Genomic DNA, 27,156 nt, shown 5'->3' on the forward strand with positions numbered 1-27,156 from the left:
AAAGAGAATAAGAAGAAAATTCAGAATCCTTTCAAGTCATTAGCTAAAAAACCACCCCACGAAAATAACCCGCTACACCCATCAAGGAGATAACCTGCAAAGACTCGGTCTAGTTTCCCCAACTCCAGCAGAGGTTGCATCACCATCCGAACTCCTCGGTAAAGGTTAACGTCTAACCCTCATCGGCCCGCTCGATTTAAGCAGGGGAATTCGACGAATCACCCTTTTCTGTTTAAGTGTCGCGCGAAAGCCGCTGCCTGTTTAAACTCAAGATTGACCAGTACTTCACTCCCTGGAACCGAACCATAAATCGATTCCTTTGGTAAACCCCTTACCCCGCCTCAGTTCCTTCACCTTCGCTGTTGAATGTTGTCACAGACCCACTGATCGCCACGCGGGACCGCGGAAGGTTTACCGAACTGACTTTCCCTCCATAGTCTGCCTATTCTAGCTTTCTTCGGGTTCGGCCATAGTCCTCCGGAATTACCCCGGGACTACCTAAATCAGATAACCCGGGTGCTTTGGGACGGCTGGAAGTGGAGGAAGAAGGTATGGTGTTGATGGCGTTGCGGGCTTGAGTCGGGGTTGATCCGAGTTTGCGTTGGATAGAAGGGATGGGGTCACACTTGGTAATAGTACCGAATAAAGGCCGTGTTGAAAACTTGGAGATTTGATTGTAGGGCTGGAGCTATATCTGTGTCTGTTGATACGCATATCCTGGTCATCGGCGCCGGATCGTCGAGTATTGTCTTTTGTGATCCAGCTGCAGAAGCAGTTCCCAGGGTGCTAGTTATGAAATCTTCGGGAAAGCAAATAAACGGTGTGGGACGTGAATTGGCTGAGTACGTACTCCAGGTGCGAATGCGTTGTGAGTGTAGGGGATAAAATGTGGGATGTGATATGGACTTGGTTAGTTGAATAGGATGGGATGAGTGGGGAGATGCTTGCACGGCGTTCGAGGATTCTTATCTCAGCTGTTGTTGCGCTTTCTGTGCCGAGGATTTGTGGAATTAAAGGCGCTGAAAAATACGAGGGGAGATTGTTCCATTCTTCGCAATGGGATCATCCGTTTGACCGGACTGGGATAGATATTGTGGTCCTTGGTGAGATCGGTCTTTGTCTGGGATGGGAGAGGGCGCCAATAACAGAAAGGGAATGGCTGCAGTGCCACACTGTCTATGCTTAATTGTGAGCGACGCCAGTTACAAGCGACGACCTTGGGAAGACTAGGAAACTGGTTCAGTTCGTCAGCCTCACTGGCTCGCTGAACGGCCAAGTCCGACTTGATCGCGCTCGTTCCACTGGATCATGCTTGATTTTTATACGCCATGATGGAGCAAGGTTTCCTCAGCTTCTATCAGGACAATAGGGGCTTCATTCGGGAGGACTTGAAGAGGACACAGATCGGCTTTACGAAGAAGAATTGCGCAGAAGCGAAACCATCCCGCAGATTGGGGTCGGCTGTAAATGCAAGCTCATGAATGGGGACTATCTGGCGTGACTACACCGCGAATACGTCGAGCTCGTGCACTCGGGTCCCATCGAGAAGTCATCAACACCGTGGTGCGCACTCAGTCCGGGCGAGAGGTGCATGTGCATGCTGTCATTCTCACGAACCGGCTTCCGGACGCCGTAGGTCCTGTTTCCTGTGAAGATGACTGGTAAGAAAAGGTATTACCTCAAATGGGCACCCATTTCAGTCTTCTGCACCTGTGTCGCGATGCGACTGACTACAAGGTGTAGCTGAATAAGTTCGTCCGGTTCAGCACCGGCATACCGCGGATTCGGTGTCTCCGAGTTTCCCCAACCTGTTCATCATGATGGATCTAACACGAGCACTGGTCAGTTTCGTTTATTTCCTCGACCGATTGCGAGATCAGTAAGCTTGTCTGGGCGACCGGTTGCACCAGCTGGTATGTCAAACCGCGGACGGGGGCGAAGTACCGTACTGAATCCGGATTGGCAGATTAATTTGCTGACGAGGAATATCTCCGTGTCCCTTGAAGAGAGGATTTACTCTCTTGGAGGTGTCCATTCCAGTCAGCAGCGACGGAGTAGCGGGAGAAAAGATCGTCAGCGCGGGCGCCTAGGTCATTTGGCCACGGCGCTGGGCCTGGCGGGTGTTGCTGTTGTGGTTGTTCTGACAGAGCGCAATGAATGACGTCGAGATAGCTTGAGCGCTCAGGAATGCGGTGAGTTGTGTACAGAGCGAGTGTGTGACTGGTCTTCGCAGTCTGCCCGTTCTGGCTGGCTGGCAGACAGTGTAAAAAAAATAGGTGTGACGAGAAACACATGTATCGATTCAATGATATCATCCGAGAGACTGAGCTGCGCGGTTGTCTCTAGCATCTGATTCGAGGATGGCAGTATTTCCAGACTGTAAGTTTCGGCCGATCTGCCATACAGGTCTCGGATCAGAGTGATAGATAAAGTGCATGGCAGACTGCAGGTCAGACCGCATCGAGCAACTGACAGTCATGCTATGGCCACCTTCTAACGTCAGAAAGGTCCATCAGGGCTCGGATTGGCCCGACCCATCACGAATGCCGGGGTCGATCACAGCTCGAGGCGGGATGGCTAGCGTGATTGGAGGAGTTGGCGCGAGGATCGCCCGATGGATGAGTGGCCCTGTCCACTCTGCAGCGAGATCCTAGTGTTGGGATTTTTGAATGCCGTACAAACATGTCGCAAAAGATGTCGAATCGTAGAGCACAACCTCCCCGGGGGAAAGGAGGCGATGAGACAATTCGAATGTTCCTTGCCACGGCGGTATTCTTTTCCTGTTGTACAGCGACCGCAACCGTCACAAGTTGTACAACCCCCCCTGGTTCTGTCTAGTCAGACATGATGCATCTGAGGACCGTCAGATCCAGGAGACAATAGTATCTTGACGATCTTTCTCATGGTCAAGGACAGGACAGCACCGACTTCCTTGTTGGTAATCAATTGTCCGACTCCGCAACGAGGCTGAAAGTGGAACCCGGAATGCGCTATGATACACGCTACAAGCCGTGGGTACGAGATCTAGACTCCCCCTAAGAGAAGACACTGCAGCCGAGTAGCGGAGTATTTTCAGTATCATTGTCATTGTCTTTTTACCATGGATAGTGACAGTAATACACAGTCACAGTCTTTGCCACTGACCAGTTTGTGACCCTTCCCCTGAACGATGGCTTTCTAGGCCTTGGCAGTGATTAGAGAGTCGGTAAAACCGCGGGTTCCCAACGTGGTCCAAACGTGGTTCATCAATCTCGCGAACCACACTTTGCACGGCACTGCTTCCAGAATCCTTCGAACTACTTCCAACCTTGGTCCCCATTTCCTACGTAACCCATGGCTAATGATCCTCATCCGTGTAGATCTTGTCCTCAACCAGTCCCGTGTTACGGAGATCGTTGCCCCCTGCAGTTCGCTTCGGGTATTCCTGTAATTTTTTTCAATACTGGAGCGTACCTCGTGCCAACCCTAAATGCCCGTCCCACTAGGATCCAGGATGAACCAGGGCTAACACTAACAAATCACCCCTGGGCCCCGCCTAGAATTGACTTCTACTTGGGGAGGGACCGTGTACCCAACGCCCATGCGTGAGCTCGTGGAGACTAAACTGTAGACCCGCTTTTCTAGAACTTGGACCCCCCCCCCACCCCCCCTCCCCTCCTCAGTCCTCTTCTCTCGCTTTTCTATGTATAGCCGAAAGTGCCCACTCTGCAATTTACTTCCTTTCCTTTACTTGAACTTCCCCACGTTCCTTCGACATTCCTTTGCTGCGCGGTTTGCGCGTGGATTCGTCGCGCTGGCGCGTTTGATTCCCTAATCCTGAGGATATGCCCGTCTGGCTCTACGACTACTCAACATGACATCTGCCGAACCCTTGTGTCGGTCTCCTTTCTACCTGGAGTCACTATTTCCGGCCACTGGAGGGTTTATTGAAGGCCGTTACTGCGAAACCTTCGGAAATATCTCATGCTGCCTGCCATGTCCTCTCGCCGACTGGAGATATGGCGATAATACCGCCCAAAAGGCCGCTGTCGCAGGTTGGATCAGTGTCGCCATCTTACCTCTCTGTGTCTTCCTCCTCATTTCATACGCCGTGCTTGCTCCCCAAATGGACCAATCGTCACTATTTGAGTATTTGCTTTACTCTGGGTATCTGCTGCATGGAGGTATGTTGGACTGAGTCCCCCCTCGGCACAATCCCACCCTGACCAATCTACAGATTGCCTTCATTATTCCTCTCGGTGCCAAACCAGACCAATGCTATAACGCTATTACACCTAATGATATGTACACGGACCTCTCGTGCGCTTTCTCCGGCGCACTTCTGCTCTTCGGCGGCTGGATGGTCGTCATCTGGAGTTTTCTTCGCACAATTGCATTCCACCTACAGGTATGCTGGGAAGTTGTCCTTGGACCCAAATTCATGTGGGGAGCCTTCCTCTGCGGCTTTGGGGTCCCAGCCATCGGAATCACGGTCATGCTCATCATCACCGGCGTCTCCTTCCGATTCGGTCAGATCTGTCATATCAACATTAAACATGGTGAGCAGGACTACTGGTACCCCATCATGGCGTTCGCTGCAGCCGCACTCGTCATGCAATTAGCAACCATGGCCTACTGTATCCATATTTACCTCCGCTCGCTTTTCGACAAATCAGGCTCGACTACTGAGAATAGCTCCGGTCTCCCAACATACACGTCCAGCATCCGCACCCAGACCGCTCGCCAGGCCTATCGCCGGGTCAAACGTGTACTGCAGCTGCAGTGGCGTGGAGTCGCCCTCGTGGTCATCATCATCGCCAACGTCATTTTCTTTGCCGTGGTGTTTATCGACCTGGACCGTGAAATTGCGCCTACGGTCGCCAACATGGAACGTGCGGAACCCTGGCTAGGATGTCTCCTGATGGGTGGGACCAAAAAAGAGTGCATGAAGTACGCATCGGAGCTAGGCCCCAACGAGGCCACGATTCTCGCCATGATCTACCTATTATCTTTAGTCGGAATCTGGAACTTTGTTCTATTCGCCCGGCCATCCATGTTCGCCGGCTGGCTCGATCTGTGGCGGCGCGGCTTCAAAAGTCGGCACGAGTATGTCTCAGCCGATGCGAGCAATCGTCATGTCGATAACAAGGGTTTCGAGATGCTCACGACGAACTCGGTCAAGACCCCCGACCCATACATGCGATCCCCTAGCCCCACTCAGATGATGGGACAGGGCCGGACCTCGATGACCAGTCCCAGCCCAACATTTGACCAAACTGTTCATTTCGGGCAGGAGGCCCGCTACGTGCGCCCCTCGATGAGTTTCAGCGGCCCGCGACCACCCAGTGCCTCAGGTTGGGATCCGTCGTCGACCTTTGCTCACGGTCATGTGCGATAACTATTGGGATGGCTGACGAATGGGTCAAACTCAATTTTCAATATATCCCGTCTGAAGCTTCGGGCGGGGCAACTCAAAAAGCAAAAAAAAAATATTAAAGGGATGTCTTGGATACTTGGTGTGAAGAAATTGTGGTTCCCGGCGTTTTCTTCGATGGGAAGGGGGGGGGGGAGTACTGATGCTGATCCTTTTGCCCGTCTTAGATCGGCTGTTCGCATTCTTTGGCCACCCAAGGGTATGGTTCACAATGTTCAAGTCTAATGTTTTATTGTTTCTTTGTACAACTTACCTGTGCACTACTGAACCATAATCTTGTAAAATTGATAAATTACAAATTCATCCACAACCCGTGTGCCTCGAGCGTTCAACCTCCTTTCCAATCGTACGGGACTATTTCACCACCGATCGTCTCCACAGCAGACGGCATCTAGTCCGTCTGCGCGGGTTCTGAACTCGACCGATCCAGATTCACCCAATAATAACCTCACCAGAAGCACGAGTCGAGCTCCACACTTGAGGCCCAAAAACCCACACCACGCGACTTCCACGGCCTAGTTGCCGAATACTACCTAGACTATCTCCCTACTTATCTCGTCTAAAGTCAAGACATGACATGGGGTGGTGGGGCGGGGGATGGCTATAGTCTGAAGAGTGAAAAGAAAAAGAAAGAAAAGAAAAGAAAAACAAAAAAAGCGCGCAGTCTAGAATCTGAGAGCTCAAAGCCCCCTCGAAACACCGGCAAGGTGAAACAGAGCCCTAGAAAAAAACAAGCTACCCCAAACGGGGTAGGTCGGCCGTTCCTGCATAGCCTTGTTACATAGAAACCTGCGTAAGCGGTGCCACCGACCTCATGGGTACGCGGTGCGCTAGCCGGATTTCCGTAGCGTTGAGATTTGTCCGCATCATTCCGCGACGAGTCAAGTACAGTCTTGGTATCTAATATTCGTAGGCACTAACCCCCTTGGCTTTGGAAAGGCGATTGATCTGGACAATTGGTGCCCGACCCCAGTGCCTTTGTAAAGTGGTACCTGCGTATGAGACCTCCACAGTCAGCACGACTCACGTGTGCTGCGACTAGTGTTGGCAGGGTCCAGGATCGGGGAGGTTAAAATAGATGAGCTTGGAAGTTCGTGCGGGGGGGAGCAAGATTGAGCGATGGGGATGGAACGCCGTATGCAAATGCACATGTGGCCTCTTGCTTTTCCGGTGACAAGCATATCGGAATATAGTTTCGGCCGAGCTGTGAATTGAACTTTGACTTGCACAAACGGCTTCCTCGCCACTTCAATCTCAAAAGTCTTGAGGTCCATGAAACCCCGCAAACCAACACTTACAGTAGAGACTTCTGGGTGAACCAAATCCCCAAACTCAAAAAAACCCTATCGGAACGGTTCTAGCCACGTCTCCGTTTCAGTTCCGGCATAACCTCATCACCTCTCATACCCCGGGGGGAAGGATTGCCCAGACCCCGGGACCCCGAGATGATAATCGAGACATGAAAGGCGGGGTGATCCGCGGTACATGGTACACATCGTGGACAAAACCGTGTTCTGGAAGTGTCCAATGCAACAGTCCACTATAATTTACCCTATCAAGTTCCTTGTTCTCGTGCCACGGGACTCGAACCAGCGAGGCATTTTTCGCGTGGCATGTGCTTGGGATCGGAAGATCACAAACTACCGGAACCCCGTCAAGTGCGGAGTCAATGATGAACGTGTGTGGAGAAACCGGTAGTTTTTCTAATAGTTTCATGTAGTTGATGTCAGAGTAGGATCTGGGTCTAGACAATTTTCCCCCGCCCTCGAAAGTAAAGATGGCGGGAACTAGTGCAGTGGAAAGTCTATCGGGTCGCCTCGGTACATGTGATATCTGCATTGGCATCTGGCACGGTTCGCTGCGATGGAGTTTAGGCCTCGTGTTCCATGTTGGGGGGTTTTTTTTTGTTCAATATAATCTGATCGTTTTCGTTGCGTTTTGGAACGGTCTTGTTTGCGTTCAATGGTTCGTTTCATACCGACGATCACTTTACTTTCGGTAGTCGTGTATAGTGGGCGGGTCTCGTGCTCGAAGATAAACTATATGGGGCTAAGGGCCACTAATTCAAGGATAGACTACATTTTCTAGCTCGTGGGCCTGGAGGATGGGGAATTTTATGCAGGGGCCACAAGGGCAAGGTACAGATGAACGTGTATGGGTATTGTCGTCTCCGGGGCTCCCGTTTGATGAAATTTGGATGGATTTGATTACACACGGTCATCATGAAAATTTCCAGTATTCAGCTCAACGTTACTCTCTGGTCGTGTATGAGCTCCAGATTGGAGTTGGGCCTCTACCGTGTGTCGAATATGAAGCCAATCAGGCCATGACTCTTGTGGAATTCGATTCTGCGGGTGGCAGGAAGAGCGTATACCCTCTTTCACTGAAGACTCTAATTAGGGATGTATAAATGACGAGTTCTAGGAATGCCTCATGTCCATCGGCGCGTACCATCAAATGTTGTTTCCTGCCACTGCATGTCGCGTGTCACCATGATCGTGTTCAGTGGTACTTCATCGCTCAAGTCGTCCTGGCTAACATGCATTTGCACGTGTGACTTGGATGAAGACTCATCCCCTGGTCTCAAGGCCGCTCCGTCTCTTGTGAAGCTTCGCAGGGCCGTACCATCCGTTCCGAAGCTGCGTAGGGCGGATGTTTTGCCATCTGTTGTTCGTGTCTTTGATGTTCCATAGCGACTTCCGAATTTGGATGAGAGCATCACGAACAATGGGCGCAGTGTCGGCATGCAGGCGGAAATGATTCCACTTGAGGTCTCGATCAGACACCAGGTGCAAGCTTCCGCGAGGGTCCAGGATACATCAGTCGGCTCGAATTTGAAAAGGGTTGAGAATCGATAGGCGCTTGTGAAAATCACGCTGTTGAGAGGTACTCGTTAGGTTCTGATCACTCATAACCAGCACGATCATGCCTGGAGGGGGAGGAAGGGAGGGTTTAGCACGCACAAACTACCCAACAGGAAAACAGCAATCACAGACAGCCGATGGACAAGAGTGGCCTGCAGCCTCCAAACAACGTGTACCGGAAGAGACAAAATCGCGACATCGGTTAGGATATTCGGTACTGCGTTTCCGATGAACGATCCTTTGAGGTTGATACATGTCCCTGGAAGACTTGTATCCCAGGCTTTTGCAATCGGTGTGCACTGAAAGACACTGACACAGATGATGGCGATAACCCATGAGACAACAATGAAGCCTATAATGTATGCTGCAATGCGGAATTCTCGTGTGGGGAAAATGCGCGCGTACATCAGCAAAATCGAAATCTTGACGATTCCTACCGCAGTGCAGTATACACACTCAAAGGCCATGAGTAACTGCGGGAAGATCATGTCAACTCTCGAATACTGTTCAATCATTGCTTGGCTCATACCTTTGCAATCATCACCAAATTTTTGACCGGTAACACATCTGCGTGTAGTCCCATGCCATATTCGATCACTGGCGCGATTAGTCGGATATCATGAGATCGTTACTTGCTCGTCTACTCACTGGAGAGATTGAGACCGCAAACTGCGAACAAGAATCCCTATGTGGAAACATCCCAGTCAATTAGATCTTCACGAAGAACTCGTGGAACACACCAGTGACACCAGCACCAAATAATCATCCCAGCCGATGCTCACTCCCTTTTTCCATCTTGACAAAAATCTCAAAGCAACAAATACTGCACCTAGCACGGTCATCGAGATGGTCCCGGCCCGATATTGGCCCTGCCGATTATCATGCATATCACTCGACATGCTACCCGCTCAGTCTTCCAAGTCCGAGTTCATTGAGCATGTTCCACCGAAAGGGAAAAATAAAATCAAGAAAGGTCGCTTCCCACAGTCGACTTGACGGCTATTTCTACACCACCCCTGATGACACGACAAAACGGCGCAGGGCTAGAGGCCGTCTCTGAGACAAAAGGACATGTCCACCACCTGTCAAAAACGGTCGCCACTTGGGCGATCCTATGCTTCGTCAAATCAGACGTCGACTTACCGATGAAAAGTCAGCATCCTTCTCCAGGTAATTTCTTTATGCTTCCTAGCGGAAGCCACTGACAGCCAGGACTTAGCTCAGCTGCATATTCATATGTGGGTCGTACAACATTAGGTCATCAATTACCTATTTAGGCCTAGTGACTTAATGCAAACGACCCCATTTTTTTCCTTGGCATACAATCCTCTTACCGTCCGCCTCTCTCACCGCTCTTTTCCTATATAATATCACTTCAAATAAGATATCTACTAGGTACCTAGGGAATACCTAGAGGATATCTCTTTATCTTGTTTATCTTTTCGTTCTTTTTAAACAACTTTATCTTCTGAATCTATAAAGAATATCTCTAAATATTCTATTTTAATATAGAATCACTATATGGTGGAGATAGGGGAATAAAGGAAATAGGGAGAAAGGGATTTTAAACCCGGCAGAATTTAATTATAGGTAATTTTTGGCTATAATACCAATACGTTCATAGAAGTTAGTAACACGCTAAACCTAGCTAGGTGATTATCGACGACATTACCGCTTTCGTAACTGCCTAACACGGTTAGGCAGTGTTTCGCGACCCATAAGAGAATGTCGAGGCGACATATCGACTCACTGACAGCGGATCTGTCCTTGACTGCCGTGTGTGGACCACGGAGCTTGATGGTCCGTTGGCTACGGCCAACTTCCGAGAATATCATAGATCAACTTGAGGTCCCTGCGTCCGTCGCTAATTCATAGTCCAATGGCGGCCACATTGTGATCTGATGATCCCATACGAAAATGGTATACTTCACAATTTACGCAGCTTACAATAGGCCGTTCATATGTCCGAACTCCACCGCCAAGCGCGCCGAAGGAATCCTTCGAGATATCCCGTGATCCTGTAAAGGTATACCTCGTCTAGTGAATGATGACAAAAGTACTAGAGGCTCCCAGTGCTGTGGTAGGGGGCAGTGGTAGGGGGCAAGACGAGGAAAACGTGGGTGCTTAGATTAAAGTTCCTGGTTTCCTTGAAGAACCGAAGAAATCCGTTCTTATTGCTTTTTTACGCTGAAAATTGGCCTTGGGATTTTCAGGAACACTTCATATAATCTGCCACGTCGCAAACCGTCACAATGTCTGGTTCTGAGAAGCCTATCTTTGTCTTTGTGCCCGGTGCATGGCACACCGCGGATACCTTCGATGGTATCCGGGAGATGCTCTCCCAGAAGGGATTCGATACTGAGGCTGTTCCAACCCCATCTGTTGGCGCAATTCCTCCGAATAAGGGTCTCCATGCCGATATCGAATTTACCAAGGAGTTCCTTCGGAAATTGGCGGACAAGGGACGCCAGATCGTCCTTGTCACACACTCGTATGGTGGGATGGTCGGAGCTAACGCCGTCGAGGGCCTTGGTTACTCTCAGCGCTCCAAGGCCGGTTCTTCCGGCGGAGTGATCATGGTTGTTTGGATGGCAGCTTTCGTTACTCCCAAGGGTCAGTCCTTGCTCGATATGCTCGGCGGCAACTGGCTTCCCTGGATGCTCCCCAATGTCAGTACTCTTTAAATCACTGACATCGCTTGCCACTGCAGTGTCCCGATTGGTTTCTAGTATGCTGATGATGTTCCATAGGACGACGGCTATACCTACTCGTCGCAGCAAGAGACCGTCTTTTATCACGACATGACACCTGAGGCCCAACAAATGGCGATTGCCAAGCTGAAAGGTCAACCCACACAAACCTTCTTGGAGAAAGTTGGATATGAGTGCTGGCACGATATGCCCAGTATGTATCTCTTCTGTGATAAGGATCAAGCCCTGCCTCTGGCCTTCCAGGAGGCGTTTGCTAAGGTTCTTGGCAACCCGGTCACTTTCCACACCGACGGTTCTCATTCAGCCTTCTTGAGTGTGCCTGACCAGGTCATTGAGGCGCTTGAGCTGGCATTGAAGGAGGGTCGTGCCCAGAGTGGCATCACTACTGAATGAGAGGATATACATGCACTTGGCATTGTAGCAATGAGATGATGTCGATACAAGAGGCTAGATAAGCCGAGGATGGCATAGGATCACACTGAATTTTAGCGGATCCACACAGTTGAGGAGCACAAACATGAAGACCAGTGTTCGAAATTGTATTTCCTTCACGCAAAAAACAAGAAATCATCACTCTTGGATTGGTTAAACAAGAACCGTAAATAATCAATTGCCATTCTTTATAGAAACTAGTTTCTGATTGCATCATTCCGACTCTCGACGTCACTACGGCAGAAGGCGGAGAGCGAAGCTCCCGAGCTGGAAAGTGGAAAGCACGGGTAACACACAACTCTCCCCGCTTCCCAGCCTCCTCCGCGACCTCTTTCCGATCTCTCTGTTTTTTTTCCCTTCCCTTGCTCCAGAACTATCCTCCTCGACCTCCGGAACCTTTTCATCTCTCCCTAATTTTCCGCGCCCGGAATCTCGAGACACACCGTCATGGCTCCTCCTCCTCCCGCGACCTTGCCTTTGGCCGATAGGCTGAAGGCTCTCGCTCAGACCCTCCAGTATGTCTCCCTGGCGGCTTGATGCAGTTCCATGCAACTTCAATGCTAGATGGACAAGTACTAATTCATATCTCGCTGCAGGTTTGGTTGGTTCATTGGGTATGTCGTCACTCGAGAACCTTCGACGCACTCTTCCGAAGGTCGGCATCGCTGACCGTATTCCAGGCACCTGATGCTCCTGCTCTCCGTTTTCCGCTACTCTATTTCCTTCATCATCTTCAACTACTACTCTACATGGGCCCGATTCTCCTATCGCTTGGCGTTCATCTCGGCCGCTGTCACCTACGGCATTGTCGTGTACAAGGGCCACTTTGCCCGCGGTGTCCAGGGCAATGTTCCTACCATCTTGGCAAAGCTCATCTCCGATGAGAACGTTCAATACCTCGGTAAGTGACTGGACGATAAGAATTGGGTTGTGACTCGGAAAACTGACGAGATCATGCCGTAGGAATGGCTCTCGTCTGGCTGTACTCCCGCCAGATCATCTTGGCCCTCCTGCCCTTCAGCGTGTACTCGGTCTTCCACGTCGCGACCTACACCCGCATGTACCTGATCCCCACCCTGCAGCCCCCTCAGGGAGCCTCTGGGCCTACGTCGCCTGGCTCCCCGAGCTCCAAGACCCCCAGCAAGCAGAATCCTCTTGCTGAGACCATTGGCCGCTTCATCAAGCAGTATTACGATGCCAGCATGGGTGTCGTCGCCAGCCTTGAGATCCTACTCCTGTTCCGCCTGGTGCTGTCTGCCATTACCTTCTCCAAGGGTAGCTGGGTTCTGCTGGTCATCTACCTTGCATTCTTCCGCGCTCGCTACGCCCAGAGCTCCTTTGTCCAGCAGGCCGTCCGCCAGATCACTGCTCGCGCCGACGCCTCCATCTCTCACCAGAGCACTCCTCCTCAGATTCGTCAGGGTTGGGAGACTGTCAAGGGTCTGGTGCGCCAGGGTTACGAAGCCACTGATATCAGCCGCTACATCTCTGGCCCCACCGCTGCCAAGAAGCCCCAGTAAATTGATCGCACCGGTCTCGTGACTAGCATGTGAGCTCAGCCTCGCCTGCATTCACATCGTTACGACCTCGAAACGGAAGATAACGGTACTATGTATTTACCATTACAACAGAAGGGTGATTGGGATTGTGGCCTTTCCCCGACTGTTTCGGAGGAGGGGGTGAGGGTTTGTTTAAACACGGACCGAGGAGGCTGTTTTGTAGAAAAGAGGCGGACGTGGAGGAATCCCGCCCTGATGATGCTATACGCAACGCAACGCCATGTTCTCTGTTCTTTTTGTCTAGAAATCCGCAAAGCCATTTCATTTTGCACTTCATAGCCAGTATACCAGTCGTGCTTCATTTTGATACTATCTCTACAGAAAAACGCAGTGATGACGACAGTATTTTCCGGTTCTGGCTTTTCTTATCTGGCGGCTCGAGATAAGCTTCCAGATCAACTTCCCGGCCAATTGCTCTCGTGCTTGTAGGCTACATACGGTTATTGTCTTGTTATGTCTTGCATTCACTTATTAGACTACTTCATGATGTCGTGGATTCCAGTTAGTCTTTTTGAGCCTATGATGATTCCGAGGCAACGCGACACGCAACACAAAAAGCTGAGTGTCTTGAGCCAGCCGTCATAAATTGAGGATGATAGTGCATTAAAGTCTCGATCACGTTATCAAATGCCTTCATGGTCTAGTGGTTATGACGTCGGTCTCATATTGTGAGCATCGCACCTTGACGGTCCTGATAACAGGATTGCCATCCGAAGGTCGCCAGTTCGATCCTGGCTGAGGGCAAGATTTCTTTTTGCCATTTTCTTCCTTTGTCGTCTTTTTTTTTTGATCCTGAAGCCTTTAGTTTCGCATGCAATTACCTGATCTTTGTCTCTGAAGTTGTATTTGAAGCGAGCTCGTCTGCATTATACATGCTACGATCTTATGGCCAAGATATGATATGGCGATCTCACCACTTTCAAAGCCAACACCGTATCCGCTGCTCTATGATTATAGAAATATATTTCCCAATGCATGATCGAAAAAACGCTCAAAATCAATTATTCCGAACAGACTCTGTCCATTGCCTTTACCGAGTCCGAAGTGCTCTTATTGCCCTTCAGACCAGAATTCTCGAAATAAGAACAAAATCTACCTAACAAGAACCTGCCCACTGGAGTAGTGTACTCATGGCGCTTGCAATCGCCCTTTGTCGAGGTGGACACTATCTCATTTTTTCTTCGATAATCTAGTCGACGAGCGACAACCTGGAAACCGGCTCTTGAGGATGTCTTTCGCTCTGGGGATGGCTGTTGGGGTTGTACTGATTGGTGATAGGGTGTGTGTGTTTGGGATACTGCGCGTTGTCCAAATTTTCCATTACCAGGTAGAAAACTTCACCGGTTGGCTATCTTCAGGCCTGGGATATATTTTTGCTAATGAGCTCGATAGGCAGTAATGCTTTCGAGGTTACTTGGGCGCTTCTAGAGCTCAATCTGGGCGTTGCATGTGCGTGCCTAGTGCTTATGCGGCCGTTGCTGCACTGTTACAGGGCTTTCATTGCTCGGGTGTTTGAGTCTACGAAAGAAGTTTTTGGGTTCGAGGAGCTCGACTAGAATTGATGTGATGGATTCGAATGTCTCTTCTAAAGAATTATCAGCTCCACGGCAAAGTGAATCGGTGGACTGGGATGCGAGGCTTGGGGTCGGGACATTAGAAGTCAAAGCCAACTCTGGGGGTCCTGATGAGACGAGGCTCCCAAGATATTCTTCCATAGAACAGACATGGAGTCTTTCAGCTACTTCGTGGCATCTAAGGCTATTATGAAAGTGGCACCGACGTGTTATCGGAACGCGGCTCGCTTGTCACACTCACCCACACTGGTTCCATGCGTATGCCCCTTAACCTGGGCACATGGCTTTCCTGGGGATTCGGCCACTTGAAGAATGTTTCTGTTTGTTTTTGTTGTCGTAGGCTTGACTGAATTCATCATCTAGCATCGATCTTTGGAGGATGCATCTGGTAGAAGCTCTGGGTAGACTGCTGCCTGAGCCTCGATGTAGCAGGAGGGGTTAAAAGAGCCTTCCTGTCCCTGTCTCCCACTTTTTTCCCTCAATATTCCCAACCACAGGGTTTTTCTTCCCTTTTCTTTTCTGTTTTTGAAAAGAAAAACCTACATCGAGGTTTTCTCATCTCGATTTCATCTTTGTCTTGCTCGGGATTATCGGAACAACCCCACGTGTCAGACTCAGCAACTCCAGACACTCTACAGTAACTGAGAAGTCAACGGTGTCGTCATGTCTGCCGAGGGAACAAACTTCGTGACCGTGAGATCACTGCTGCCAACATCACCGCTCCCCCCAAACAGTGAGCGGGCCACAGTGACAACGCATCGCCTGATCATCCGGGCTCTTCAAGCAACAGACCTGGAAGCATTATACGCGTTGCGAAGGCAAGAGGATGTCATGCAATGGACAGCGGCCGGTCGTATTGACCGATATATCGAGGAAACTCGATCAAAGTTGAATCTCTTCTTGCCGCCAAATGACGCGGCCTCCTTCAATTGCGCTATCTGTTTAAAAGAAACGGGCGAATTCATCGGTGTCGGAGGCTGTCACCTTTTCCTGCGGCGCATGGATGGCCAGAAGTTGGATATATGCTTCGACAGGAATTTTGGGGCCGTGGATTGGGGTCTGAGTTTCTCAGTGCATGGCTAAGAATGTGGGGTGAATTGCCGAGGACGGAACAAGACTTCAGGGTTAAGCAGGAGATGGCTGCCGGTGAAGGTGAGATGGATGAACATCTTATTGCAGTCACAGAGAAAGACAATGTTCCGAGTCAGAAGGTCCTGCTAAAAGCGGGATTTGAAAAATTCAGAGAGTGGACTGAGGGGAGCGAGGATGCCTCGAAGGGTATTGTGAATCTTGTGGGATTCCGGTATTTCCCTTCCAGGTAGGGGTGTTTTCATCGAAAGTGAAGAGTTAGAGGCCCCAAGAAAGTCCTTAGATAGATACTCTACACATAGAATGAGTAAAGCGCGTTGAAAGCGACTTCCCGCAATGGACATGTCGATGTGAGTGCAAGAAATAGAGAAAGACATTAACTTATAAGTGGTTCTTATGCAAAAAGTCTTTTCTTAACGTATTAACATTGTACTCGTGGAAGATGATTGTTTCTCTAGTTCTCTCGAATCTAGGAGAATAAAATCCGCGCTCTTCATATCGCTCATCTTTCAATTCCGTCTGTCGACCAAGTGTCAGAACAGACGCGCGAGAGCCAAGCTGAATTCCTTGATGAATTGCTATCATGATCTCAACAGGTTTGTCTTGATACCACCATTCGTGCTATCGTCCATTTCAAGAAGCTCTTGATATAAGCATCGATAGTGCCAATCTCCTGTTGAAACCTCCGCAATGTCGCCAGCATGTATGAATTCTGCGCGCGCACGATATTCTCAACAGCATCAATGTTCCCACGTAATCCTGGTTGTGCCAGAAGCCTCCTGGTAGCCTGAACCCCCCACGTTCGCTTGCTGTCCAGATTGTTGAGAGCGTATGCATCGGCGATGGAGTCATGACTGAAGCCAGCCAGAAGCATTATCAGCATAGAAGTCACACCGGTTCTGTCTTTCCCAGCGGTACAATGTACCAGGATTGGCGAAGGCTTTGGCTGGGCTAGATGGTGGAAAATAGGAAGAAAAGATATTGCGCCTGAACGGAGAACGTGCATGTATGCTTCGGCATAGCCTTGATACTTAAGTTAGTAGTGTTGTATGATGCTAAGTGCGTCGGATATTCACCTCAGCAGCACTGAAATACTGGCGAAGACGGGAGTTTCGCCGGTCTTGGTGCCATTCTTCATCTGCGAATACAGGGACGACCACTCGAGGGATCCCAACATCACAATATCGGTCAGGGGGTATATAGGCGAGGTCTCTTGTGCCAACATAGACTGATGGCTCGCTCCATGGACTGAATGGTGACCTTCGAACTCAATAGGGCTTCGTTGATCGAAGATTTTCTCAATTCCCAGCTCAAGTACTTTCGCTAAACCAAGCTGGGTCATTGTCGATGGGTCGCCACTGCGAAAGACCAAGCCCTTTCGTAGACCTGACACAGGACTACCGCCAATGTCGCGGAACATGCGAACCCCCTCCACAACGACAATTGGTGGACATGGATGACTCCCTTGGCTGGATCGATAATCCTCGACAGGCAGTCGTTCGATCATGTCAATATCCTGATAGTCATCCAACCATGGTATAAACATCCTTTCCGTGCCAGATTTCCCCCTTCCCAAGACGCATTTCTGCAGTCGCTAGGATAGTGCCTGCCATGGTCGTAAGGTCCCGAAGAGGCCTATGGAAGTTTTGTCTCTGCCCAACATCGACTTCTGCAAGAGCACTGAGACCGACAAGACGGTATGCATCGATCAAGGTCCCGATCTCAACTCCGTACCCCACAGGAAAATGGAGTTTTTTCAACGAGACTTCGCCTGGCTGCAAATTCACCCGCCAGTGGCTGTCTGAATCCAGCCAGCTCAGGCCAGTGCCTGTTTAAGACGGGACGAGCGAGAAGCTCAGTCACTCTCCCGCCATCATATGGCTCACACAGCCCGTCTGTGCCTTGAAGGGGCGGTCGAAACAAGCTCGTACCATCTGAATGTTATCAGAGACGATCAGGGGCCCCAAGATCCCCACCAGATGAGCTGGAACGGGATCCTCGGTATCTCCATCCAAAAAAGCGATGATGTCTCCTCCAGTCGAAAGAATTCCTCTCCAAAGAGGCTCGCCTTTTCCTTTGCTAGGACCTAGCTCTGTTGAAATGTCGGCCCGTTGAGGAACCTGTGCACCAGTCTCTTTCGCGATCTGACCAGTTCCAACTTACGATGCTGCGTCAATCACAAATACTTCGTGAACAACACCGGCGTCGATTAATGGGCGAACGGCTTTCTTGATGACCTCGGCTATCGTAGCTGCAACTTCCTTGGCGGGGATCAACACGGTCACTTTCAAATGTTTCTCATCAACAATTGTTGCTAATTTAGGTATCGAAAAGTCGGTTTTATTAAAGCGGTTCTTCTGAAGCCAATGAGGCAGTCCCTCCTGGAATAGGTGAGAATGAACCGAAGCGATATCACCCATTATGTAGACGTGTGAGAATAAGTGGATGAAAGATGCCTCGATGAGAGTCACAGGTTTCCATAATTTAAGTGCATTTTTACATTGCGGCCAGCAACACAATCGCCTCAAGCACACACCGGCGTAAGCTGCAACTCTTGAGTTTCACGCGCCATGATGCATGTGGTGTAATACACTACTAGTCGTTTTTGATAGATCGATGCTTATCTGAAGAATTCATTGGTTAAGGTACGATTAGATTGAGCAACATGGACCGCCCTAGCCCCACTTCGCACAAGCCGCGATCTAAGGACGAAACTTATACTTTCTAGATATTAGAATGATGGGCATAGAAACGACCGGAGCAATTGTTTGTATGCGTGTCCGCCCTCAATTCGCAAGATTTTTCCATTGTTGCTCACTCCCAATGATCTACAGCTAGATATCTCTGTTGCATCTGGAGGAATACGTCAATTCCTGATGCATTATCCTAGCTCTAGGTACTGCAGAACTCTATCTCAGCCCATGCGACCATCGTGCAACTCCAAATGAAGATCGTCCGAGACATCTTTGCTATATGTTACGGAATTTACATTCATATATACACCTCGGCCACGCATATCCTATTTACATGATCACACAGCCAGAAGAGCGACGGCGTCGAGACTCAGGGTGCGTTGATCCTGCTGCAGTAGGTCCTCCCGCAGCCATGTATCTTTTCTCCTCCAAAAACGAAACATTTCGTAGATACAACTCTTCATCTGACATAGTCTTCTTCGAACCACCTTCCACCAAGCTACTCTCGAACCGTAACCGAGGACTGAAGATAACGTCCTGGGGATCAACCTCGTACTCATTCTGATACAGTAAAAGCGACCTCCACCTAGGATCCTCAGGAGAAAGTCCCGGGCCAACGTCAATCCATCGGGTAAATATTAAGCTCACATCATGAGTCCCCAAGTCGCGCAACTCAACATGCCATTCTGTATTACATTTGGAACACTTTCCATATTCGGCTGCTTTTGGCGCACCAGAGCTATACGCTGAAATGTGAGAGCTAACACGCTCTGAAAAGTTCGGCGTCGCGTTTGTGATATGTCCGCATACCCAGACGGTGTTTCCCTGCGGGAGTAACCTGGATGCGTTTTGACGCCTCACTACTGCCAAGCCTTGAATGCGCAAGCATAGGCTGGGAGCTGTCGGGCAAACTCGGGCTTCGATTGAGGTGAGGCTTGTCTTGTTTTCGCTAAGGTGCTTTTCTTCCGGGGTCAAGGCTGATAAATTTGATGATTGTGGTGTGCTGTTACTGCGTAGCCGATCAACTCGTACCTCTGTGTGGAAGAGGGAGTCTGTGGAGATGCCGTATTGTAACCCATGATAAAAGCGTCTCATAGCCAGGTATACATGAGTAAATTGCAGTTGATAGCGACACCATGCTGGGTAGTATAGACCTGCGAGGCCTTGGACTAACCAGCGGTCTTCATGATCCTCAACATCCAGAGACGAGAAGCATTTCAGGGGCTCGAATTTTGCTGGAGATGGAACTTTCGACCAAATATGAAGTTTTAAACAAACAGAGCAAAGATAATAGCCGGGTATGTCGAATGAGAGTCGGGTCAAAAAGAGAGATCTCTCGTCTTCCATATCTCCAGGGAGACCTTTTGGTAATCGGCCATTGATTGTGGCACTGTCATCGGAAGCAAATAAGACCATCAGTCTATTGTTGCAGACTGCAAGGCATGCTATATCAGCTGGTGATAGGAGATCTGAGATCAACAACAGAAGTTCCGCTGGAAGGCCGATTAAGGCACTGGGCCTATTGACGCACGCCATGGTACGCAATTTGAATCGGAGACGCTATAGGGAGTGGCTAAAGGAGGAAAGTTAAGTTGAAAATTTTGATATATGTAGGAATAGCTTATCAATCGATTTGTTTGTCAAGCCCATGGCAGGAGACAAGGGGATACGAGGTTGAGACAAGCGGTGCTTGAGCCGATGCTTCTATACCCACTGTGATTTAGGGCAGGCGGTCTCGGCAGGCAGTTCATAGACCCGGCGATGACGCATATGCTGCCTGAGGCAGGGCGGAGGCGGAGAAAAGAAAAACACCGCCGACCAGAATTTTGATTCGGCTCCCGAGATACACGGAGTGATCTCCCATTCACTTACCCTTTTTCTTGTCACTCCTTAACACCTATCCGGGGGCTGCTCCTTTTATCTTTTTATTCGGCACCCCCAATCATCTTTCGAAGGCCCCGGCGGAAATCGCGGGAGTCTCGGCCCATATTGCCATGAGCCTGACCTCGCGAGTGCTCGGCCTGTTCTCGACAACAGAGAACTCGGACTCAAACACGAGTAATGCACATGATCTTGCTGGCTCCACACTAAACCAGCCTACATTCGGCTTCGATGGCCAGATAATGTCCGGCGGCGCCGCCCGCCATGCGCAGGATGATTTAATAGAGGAGGAGCCCCGTCCGCCATATCTTCATGTACGACTCAATTCCGATGGTAGACACTGCCCAACGGGATCTCAGGGAGCTAACATGACTTCAATCTGCAGGCAATGCTAGCAGGTGGTATCGGAGGCTGCTGTGGTGATATGTTAATGCATTCGTTGGATACAGTCAAGACAAGGCAACAAGGCGATCCGACCTTTCCACCCAAATACACATCGATGGGTTCATCATACGCGACAATTTACCGACAAGAAGGACTCTGCCGCGGATTATACAGTGGAGTCACGCCGGCTTTCCTAGGATCCTTTCCAGGTACCGTAATATTCTTCGGAGTGTACGAGTTCACCAAGAGGTTGATGTTGGATTCTGGGATCAACCCCAGCGTGGCGTACCTATCCGGTGGTTTCTTTGCGGACTTGGCTGCGTCAGTTGTCTACGTGCCGTCCGAGGTGCTTAAAACCCGACTTCAGCTGCAGGGCCGATACAACAACCCGCACTTCCACTCAGGATACAACTATCACGGCACCACCGATGCATTCCGAACCATCGTGCGGCGAGAAGGATATTCGGCCTTGTTCCACGGCTACAAGGCGACCATATTCCGCGACTTGCCGTTCTCAGCTCTGCAATTCGCTTTCTACGAACAAGAACAGGCCTTGGCCAAGAATGGGTCGGCAAGCGAGATATTGGCCTGGGATTGGAAATTTTGACAGCCGCGACCGCCGGCGGGATGGCTGGTGTCATTACCTGTCCGCTCGACGTTGTCAAAACACGCATTCAAACACAAGTGAATCATATCGAGCCTTCCACCGGGTCAACAAGCACGAAACACAATGGCGATCACAGACCCCACGCGGGATCATCGCATTCCCACGGGTCACATCCCCACTCGCGACCGATTTCCACCTCATCACCCTCCACCTCGGTCACACCCCGGGTACACCGCGATTAGATACATCTTCCGTATTCACGGGCCTGAGGATGATCTACCGCACAGAGGGATTAGCGGGATGGTTCCGCGGTGTCGGCCCGCGTGGTGTGTGGACCAGCATCCAGAGTGGAACCATGCTGGTCATGTATCAATACCTCCTCAAGCAACTCGAGTCCTGGCAAGGGCTTCAAGCGGAAACGCCACTCTGAAGAACCTCTTTAACCTGCATTTGATGGAACTTCATTCATTGGAACGGCGTTTGGACGATTTCTTTGAAGTATTGGGGAGTGCTTTGTTTTGTATACTCCCATCTCCCTTTGTGATAGACATAGAAGGTCGCCCTCTTCGGGACCCGTGTACCATAGCCATAGCTTTTGATTCAGATCACGATACATAGAATTAAAGAAAGCACAACATTTAATATGACTTTCCAAGTTAGGGGGAAACCACCGACTCCAAAGTGTTCAAGAATTCCGAGGTCGAACAAAGACGCGCTAGCGTGTTTTGTTTTGGCGATCCGCGTAAACACCGGAACCCCCCTCCTTGCATCTACATCCTCCCCTCTTACTGAATTGAAATTACATGTATCTCGTTTGATGCATTGGCCATTATCTCTGATCCTCGATCTATCGTGTACTCTACCCGCCCACCATGACAAGCGGCCTACCTTATCTTAAGTCATTGCGCAAGCCTGACCTCGTCGACTTTGCCGAGCGCACCGATCTCCAAGAGTATGTTTACCTTGTTTACCCTTGTCGCGTGCGCCCGCACATATTAACAAAGCGATATAGATATGAGGACTTTAACAAGAATGATCTCGCAATTGCGCTGGATAAGCACCTGAGCGACAACAGTTCCATCTTCATGTCCGACAGCAAGCTCAGCAAATTCTACGAGCGCCTAGGCGTCGCCACACCCGGCAAAACACCCAGGAAGACGCCGTCCAAGCGCATGTCCGAGGCCAAGGTCGAGATCTCCCCAGTCAAGAAGACCCCCGGCCGCAAGCCCAAGGCCAAAGTCGAGAGCGAACCGTACGTCCATTCTCCCCCTCTTTGTGCGTTGCGCGCCACCTTGCGACATCTTACTAACTCATGCGACAGCTCCTCTGACGAGAGCACCAACGCCGTTGTCCCCAAGCCCAGCCGCACCCCCAGTTCGGTCCGCACTCCGCGAGCATCTTTCGATGTCCCCGCCTCGCCGGCCTTGGTGGCCGCCAGCATTGACCGCCAAACCGCCAAGATGCGCGAGGGCCTGGAGAACGCCTGGGACCATAGTGGCTTCCTGGAGCACTCGTACAGCGTGCGCGCAATGCTGAGCAGCCTCAAGGCCGTCGAGACCATCCTTATCTGTCTAGAAGGGTCCAGCGTGATCAAGTCACTATTCCCTATGCGCCATCTTACCAACACCCCTGCTGTGGACGCGATTCACCTGCCAGAGATTATGATCAAGGTTCCCGACGTGTTTGTGCTGGTCACCGGCGAATTCTGGGCTACGTTGACGCTGTGGGCGCTTACCAGTGTCGTGCTGCCTTTGATCGCGGCTTGGTTCATTAACTTGAGCTGGATGGCTGCGACTGGTGGGCAGACAGTTCGTCGGACTCGTTCAGCTTCGACTCGAGCTAGCTTTGACCCGCTCACCTTTAACATTGCGAAGGCTTTGCTGGTGTATAAGGTCTTTGTGGAGCACTTCAACTACTTTGATCTTTTCAGCAACTACACTATTCTTAAGGTCGATGCTGTTGTTCCTGGTCGCTGGAAGGGAATGTTGACCGGAACTGCTATCGGTGTTATCGGGACTCTGTACGAGGCTATCCTGCGGCGTTCGTGAGTCGTGGGTCGTGGGCTTTGCTGCGTTTGCCCTGGTGTGTGTATAGGCGTTGGATTGTTGGTATGCAAACCAGCATGGGGCTTTTTTTTCTTTTTCCCTTTTTTTTTTAATGAACAGTGTCGGAGGGCGCGAAATCTGCTGTTGTTTTGTCCTGATTCTTGTTCCCTTCCCCCTTTGGTTCGCAGTATCCTAGTTGGGCTCATAACCTAGACGGGGATATTCCATTCTTGGTTGATATCCTCTTGTTTGGAGGCATCGTCGTGGGATCCTCACCTCATGCTTTCCTTCTTTTGTCCCTTGTTCAAAAGAGCTCACGGGTTAGGGTTCGAGACTTAGTCTGGGATATGCGGTGATGCGATATGTGATATCGGGATTTTGTTTGTTGTCCCCTTTTATCTTCTTGGTCTTTCGTTTCAGCCAGATAAGGCGCCGGGGTTTGGGTTATTTTTGGTCTTGGTGTCTCTTGGTTCCGCCTTGTAGGGTTGTGAATTTGTGTTTCTGGCCTCTTTAATGCGCTTGGTCTTGATTGAGTCTATAAAGGGTATCAAGGAGCATTATAGTATCTATAAAACTTATTTGGTCCAGACTTGCCCGACAGAAGGGGGTTTTCACCTCTTCAACCGGTCTGCCAGTTCCACTGTGAACAGGACCGGCACCGATGTCTCAACTTCCACCGTATCCGCGCGGATGTGGTTGCTCGTTGAGATTTGCCCTCCAACCTCGGTTCGCCAGTCCTCCACGTCCCATTCAAATCCCTTCGTAGTGATCGAGGCAGCTGCAGAGATAGGAATGATACCGATGTTCTCTTCGAAGAAGTACTCTGCTTCTTGATCACGCTTGCGTTTCCGCAATGTCTCGCTGTCATCCGCTTGTGACTTGGAAGATTCAGCTTGGATATATGGGCGCTTGGTTGCCGGTGTGCGGATGATGTTTTTCCCTTCTTGCAGAATGAATGTAATGCTCTCCTCGGAGACGAGATAGAGGTTTCCACCCGCAACAGGTTTATTGGTTTGGCTATCAGTGTTGGCCTGATTAGCTTCGCGGATTTCTCGTTGGTTCTGTGTCATCATATACAGATGGTGGATCTGTGAGAAGGCCTGGTCGACACGGCCACCTAGGCCACCCAATATCACGATCTCAAGTGTCGGAGGATGTGCTGATTGGGCCTGTACATCTCCAAGTGCGTTGCCATGCTTTGCAATAGAGTCTAACTTCTGCTGTCTAGGAGAGGCGATAATCTCTGCGACATGCCCATTAAGATACTTCAAACACTTGGTGAAGTCTGTTGAATATTGATCTGGGTCTTCCACCACGGACACGCCCAGCTTTTCATAGTGCTGTCGCACCAATGGACGCAAAGAGTCCAAATCGCCGACTATCCGGTCGGGTAACTAGTGCTGTCAGCTCATGCGTTCACACAGATGGAAGACACTTGCCCAGACCAGAGGCGCCTTGAGCTAGCAAATGTACCCACTTCTGTGGCTTCTCTTCCGCGCTTCTTCATCATATCATATAGACGATTGGCGCCGCCGTCGGCGCAGATGATGTAAGATGCTAGACAGCAGTCAGAATGGCGAACGATAGAGCCAAGAGATAAGACTCAACACACCATGTTCACTTAAGACACCAAATGCGCTCTCATTAATTGGCTGATTCAAAATGAGCAGCGCATAGGGAGACGGACTCCCTGTGACGCGAAAGAAGCGACTTGGATCCCACTCCATGAAGACTGATATCGGATATTTGCTGAAAGTTGAAGGGGAGTCGCGTGCAACTGCGATTTACGCAACGTGACTGGCTGGCGGCAACTTCCAACCTCAGGCCTCCACTTCTCTTCCCACTCAACTTCATCTCCGCGGTCACCTTCTTTCCTTCTTCTCCCCCTCCCTCGTCCTCTGGAGGTCCTTCGCGGATTCGTGCCATCCTCACCATAATGTTCCGTCCTGCCGCCCGCGCGCTTGCCCGCGCGCCTACTGTCGCTCGTGGCCCGGCGAGCACCCGATTGATAAGCACCGGTCCGGCGCCGAAGTCGAGAAGCTGGAAGAATACTGCTGTTCGCCTGGGTCTGGCCGTTGGTGCTGTCTACTATTACAACACCAGCAGTGCATTCGCCCAGGAGCCATCGTGTATGTCATGTCACCATTTTTCCCGTCCATACCTGAGGCGCGTGGTGTTCGGAACAGTCGCATTTTGGGCCAATGGCTTTGGAAGTGTGCTAACTCGTCATCCTTATAGTCTCTATCCTAAACTCCAAGAAGGAGCACGTCGATGACTCTTCCCTCCCTACCCTTGACTCAATTACCCCCAAGATCCGCCAAGAACAGACCGCCCGGTCTCAGCCGAAGCCTGCTGCCACCGGGGCTGACAAGTCCGAGGAGAAGCCTGAGGAGAAGCCCCAGGGTACTGTGACTGCCGAAGATGTCGATGAGATGGACGAGTCAGCTGCGTTCAACCCCGAGACTGGTGAAATCAACTGGGACTGCCCGTGCCTAGGCGGCATGGCCCACGGGCCGTGCGGAGAGGAGTTCAAGGCCGCCTTTAGCTGCTTCGTGTATTCCCAGGAGGAGCCCAAGGGCATCGAGTGCATTGACAAGTTCAAGTACGTGATTATGCCATTCTTAGCAGATTCGAAGCCAAAACTAACGACTCCGCAGGAGCATGCAAGATTGCTTCCGTCAACACCCTGAGGTGTACGGCGCCGAGCTGGAGGACGATGAAGTCGAGGGTGGCGCCGCCCCTTCCGAACAAGCCTCCTCCGCCACCGAGACTGACACCTCCTCACACCCCGAAGAGCAGCGCGCCCGCGCCAAGGAAGTCCACGCCCAGATGAAGGCCGACAACGCCGAAAAGGGCGAGCACGCCGAGTCTGAGGCCCTTGTCCCTAAGGCCGCCCATGACGCCGAGGACAAGAACTAAGTGCACTATTCCCGCATCTCTGACCACGACCCAGTGCGCTATGCGCTGTTCGCTGACCGCTTGCAATGCTTGTCGACAGGGATCGGGTGCGTGTATTATATAACCTAAAGCCCTCGCTGTCTTCCGCCCTTGACTCGCATTCTCCTCTCCCACGATCTTCTCAGCATTTCCATTCCCCCGTTCTGCGATCCTATGTTCCCACTCTTTGTCTCACCATGTAACTTAGTGTATTGGTATGCCCTGTGCTTCTTTGTGTTTCGGACACCGAAAGAGGTGAGATAGAATAGACCTGTTACATCATGAATTTCTTTGCCTCCTCATCTCATGATATCTATGTCATATGCTGGGTGATGGGGAATAGTCCATTGATCGAGTTGGTGAAGTCACTAGCCTATAAAATATCAATAACTAGCAGTAAGATTCACACCACTTGAAGGTACCACAATAGATGATGTGAGAGAATACGTCGTATTGAGTAAATTGTAAGGAAAAAGTATTGGCATTGCTTCTACAGCATAACAATGAAAGACGCCTTGAGATAGGGAAACATAGGCATCGGGTCGTGTTGTTCATTCTCGTCTGATCCTCGTTCTCGTCATCTCCTCGTCTCCCTGAACCTATCTCGGCCATTGACGGTAGACACCAGGGCGGCGAGGCTGCTTCACTCTTACGAATGAAGATATAGGCCGACGCCAGTATGTCTGGTAAGATACTGTTCATCCATAAGGCGTCCACAAAGTCGTGGATGACGACTGACTGACTGACTGACGGCTTTGAAGATGCGCTTCGAGGAGGTTGAAGTCGTATGTCCAGGACACTGGAAACTGGCAACTTCATGGATGGTAGTCAGCACATATAGTCTGTACAAGAAAAGATGAAGATCCTCGGCGAGGCGAATTTCGTCATCCGTTGCAGACGATATGCCGTGTAAGCATAGGCAGATACAAGGAAGCATGCTTATGTTCGTGTTCCATAATTCGATACA

At 50.4% G+C, this 27,156-nt stretch overlaps 12 protein-coding genes across 12 annotated transcripts; 8 read left to right on the plus strand and 4 right to left on the minus strand.

Annotated features, from left to right (window-relative positions):
• Nucleotides 1–3,853: 3,853 nt before the first annotated feature.
• gprM lies at nucleotides 3,854–5,377 on the plus strand (the record flags this gene model as incomplete). Its single annotated transcript, XM_056969501.1, has 2 exons — nucleotides 3,854–4,163; nucleotides 4,251–5,377. The coding sequence occupies 2 exons, from the start codon at nucleotides 3,854–3,856 to the stop codon at nucleotides 5,375–5,377; spliced, it is 1,437 nt and encodes a 478-aa protein (XP_056819533.1).
• Nucleotides 5,378–7,844: 2,467 nt separating this feature from the next.
• On the minus strand, nucleotides 7,845–9,176 carry N7477_007839 (uncharacterized protein; the record flags this gene model as incomplete). Its single annotated transcript, XM_056969502.1, has 5 exons — nucleotides 7,845–8,289; nucleotides 8,377–8,750; nucleotides 8,807–8,874; nucleotides 8,926–8,962; nucleotides 9,018–9,176. The coding sequence occupies 5 exons, from the start codon at nucleotides 9,174–9,176 to the stop codon at nucleotides 7,845–7,847; spliced, it is 1,083 nt and encodes a 360-aa protein (XP_056819534.1).
• A 1,353-nt stretch (nucleotides 9,177–10,529) lies between these two features.
• N7477_007840 (alpha/beta hydrolase) lies at nucleotides 10,530–11,381 on the plus strand (the record flags this gene model as incomplete). The annotated part of the gene is made up of 2 exons (XM_056969503.1): nucleotides 10,530–10,946; nucleotides 11,028–11,381. 2 exons carry the CDS (start codon nucleotides 10,530–10,532, stop codon nucleotides 11,379–11,381), a joined length of 771 nt encoding a protein of 256 aa, XP_056819535.1.
• A 486-nt stretch (nucleotides 11,382–11,867) lies between these two features.
• N7477_007841 (uncharacterized protein) lies at nucleotides 11,868–12,940 on the plus strand (the record flags this gene model as incomplete). The annotated part of the gene is made up of 4 exons (XM_056969504.1): nucleotides 11,868–11,935; nucleotides 12,017–12,034; nucleotides 12,101–12,321; nucleotides 12,384–12,940. 4 exons carry the CDS (start codon nucleotides 11,868–11,870, stop codon nucleotides 12,938–12,940), a joined length of 864 nt encoding a protein of 287 aa, XP_056819536.1.
• A 2,276-nt stretch (nucleotides 12,941–15,216) lies between these two features.
• Nucleotides 15,217–15,636, plus strand: N7477_007842 (GNAT family N-acetyltransferase; the record flags this gene model as incomplete). The annotated part of the gene is made up of 1 exon (XM_056969505.1): nucleotides 15,217–15,636. The coding sequence occupies one exon, from the start codon at nucleotides 15,217–15,219 to the stop codon at nucleotides 15,634–15,636; it is 420 nt and encodes a 139-aa protein (XP_056819537.1).
• Nucleotides 15,637–15,638: 2 nt separating this feature from the next.
• On the plus strand, nucleotides 15,639–15,875 carry N7477_007843 (uncharacterized protein; the record flags this gene model as incomplete). Its single annotated transcript, XM_056969506.1, has 1 exon — nucleotides 15,639–15,875. One exon carries the CDS (start codon nucleotides 15,639–15,641, stop codon nucleotides 15,873–15,875), a length of 237 nt encoding a protein of 78 aa, XP_056819538.1.
• A 356-nt stretch (nucleotides 15,876–16,231) lies between these two features.
• On the minus strand, nucleotides 16,232–18,062 carry N7477_007844 (uncharacterized protein; the record flags this gene model as incomplete). Its single annotated transcript, XM_056969507.1, has 4 exons — nucleotides 16,232–16,665; nucleotides 16,738–17,125; nucleotides 17,175–17,439; nucleotides 17,806–18,062. 4 exons carry the CDS (start codon nucleotides 18,060–18,062, stop codon nucleotides 16,232–16,234), a joined length of 1,344 nt encoding a protein of 447 aa, XP_056819539.1.
• Nucleotides 18,063–18,665: 603 nt separating this feature from the next.
• Nucleotides 18,666–19,871, minus strand: N7477_007845 (uncharacterized protein; the record flags this gene model as incomplete). The annotated part of the gene is made up of 1 exon (XM_056969508.1): nucleotides 18,666–19,871. One exon carries the CDS (start codon nucleotides 19,869–19,871, stop codon nucleotides 18,666–18,668), a length of 1,206 nt encoding a protein of 401 aa, XP_056819540.1.
• A 458-nt stretch (nucleotides 19,872–20,329) lies between these two features.
• Nucleotides 20,330–21,637, plus strand: N7477_007846 (putative mitochondrial carrier protein; the record flags this gene model as incomplete). The annotated part of the gene is made up of 3 exons (XM_056969509.1): nucleotides 20,330–20,530; nucleotides 20,602–21,167; nucleotides 21,211–21,637. The coding sequence occupies 3 exons, from the start codon at nucleotides 20,330–20,332 to the stop codon at nucleotides 21,635–21,637; spliced, it is 1,194 nt and encodes a 397-aa protein (XP_056819541.1).
• Nucleotides 21,638–22,079: 442 nt separating this feature from the next.
• On the plus strand, nucleotides 22,080–23,255 carry N7477_007847 (uncharacterized protein; the record flags this gene model as incomplete). Its single annotated transcript, XM_056969510.1, has 3 exons — nucleotides 22,080–22,159; nucleotides 22,220–22,459; nucleotides 22,529–23,255. 3 exons carry the CDS (start codon nucleotides 22,080–22,082, stop codon nucleotides 23,253–23,255), a joined length of 1,047 nt encoding a protein of 348 aa, XP_056819542.1.
• Nucleotides 23,256–23,863: 608 nt separating this feature from the next.
• Nucleotides 23,864–24,979, minus strand: N7477_007848 (thiamine diphosphokinase; the record flags this gene model as incomplete). Its single annotated transcript, XM_056969511.1, has 3 exons — nucleotides 23,864–24,646; nucleotides 24,730–24,809; nucleotides 24,865–24,979. 3 exons carry the CDS (start codon nucleotides 24,977–24,979, stop codon nucleotides 23,864–23,866), a joined length of 978 nt encoding a protein of 325 aa, XP_056819543.1.
• A 209-nt stretch (nucleotides 24,980–25,188) lies between these two features.
• On the plus strand, nucleotides 25,189–26,171 carry N7477_007849 (coiled-coil-helix-coiled-coil-helix domain-containing protein; the record flags this gene model as incomplete). The annotated part of the gene is made up of 3 exons (XM_056969512.1): nucleotides 25,189–25,381; nucleotides 25,491–25,854; nucleotides 25,910–26,171. 3 exons carry the CDS (start codon nucleotides 25,189–25,191, stop codon nucleotides 26,169–26,171), a joined length of 819 nt encoding a protein of 272 aa, XP_056819544.1.
• Nucleotides 26,172–27,156: the final 985 nt, after the last annotated feature.

Source organism: Penicillium maclennaniae (assembly GCF_028827695.1).
Source record: "Penicillium maclennaniae strain IBT 15551 chromosome Unknown utg000007l:1.0-4884863.0:1.0-4888362.0, whole genome shotgun sequence".
NCBI lineage: Eukaryota > Fungi > Ascomycota > Eurotiomycetes > Eurotiales > Aspergillaceae > Penicillium > Penicillium maclennaniae.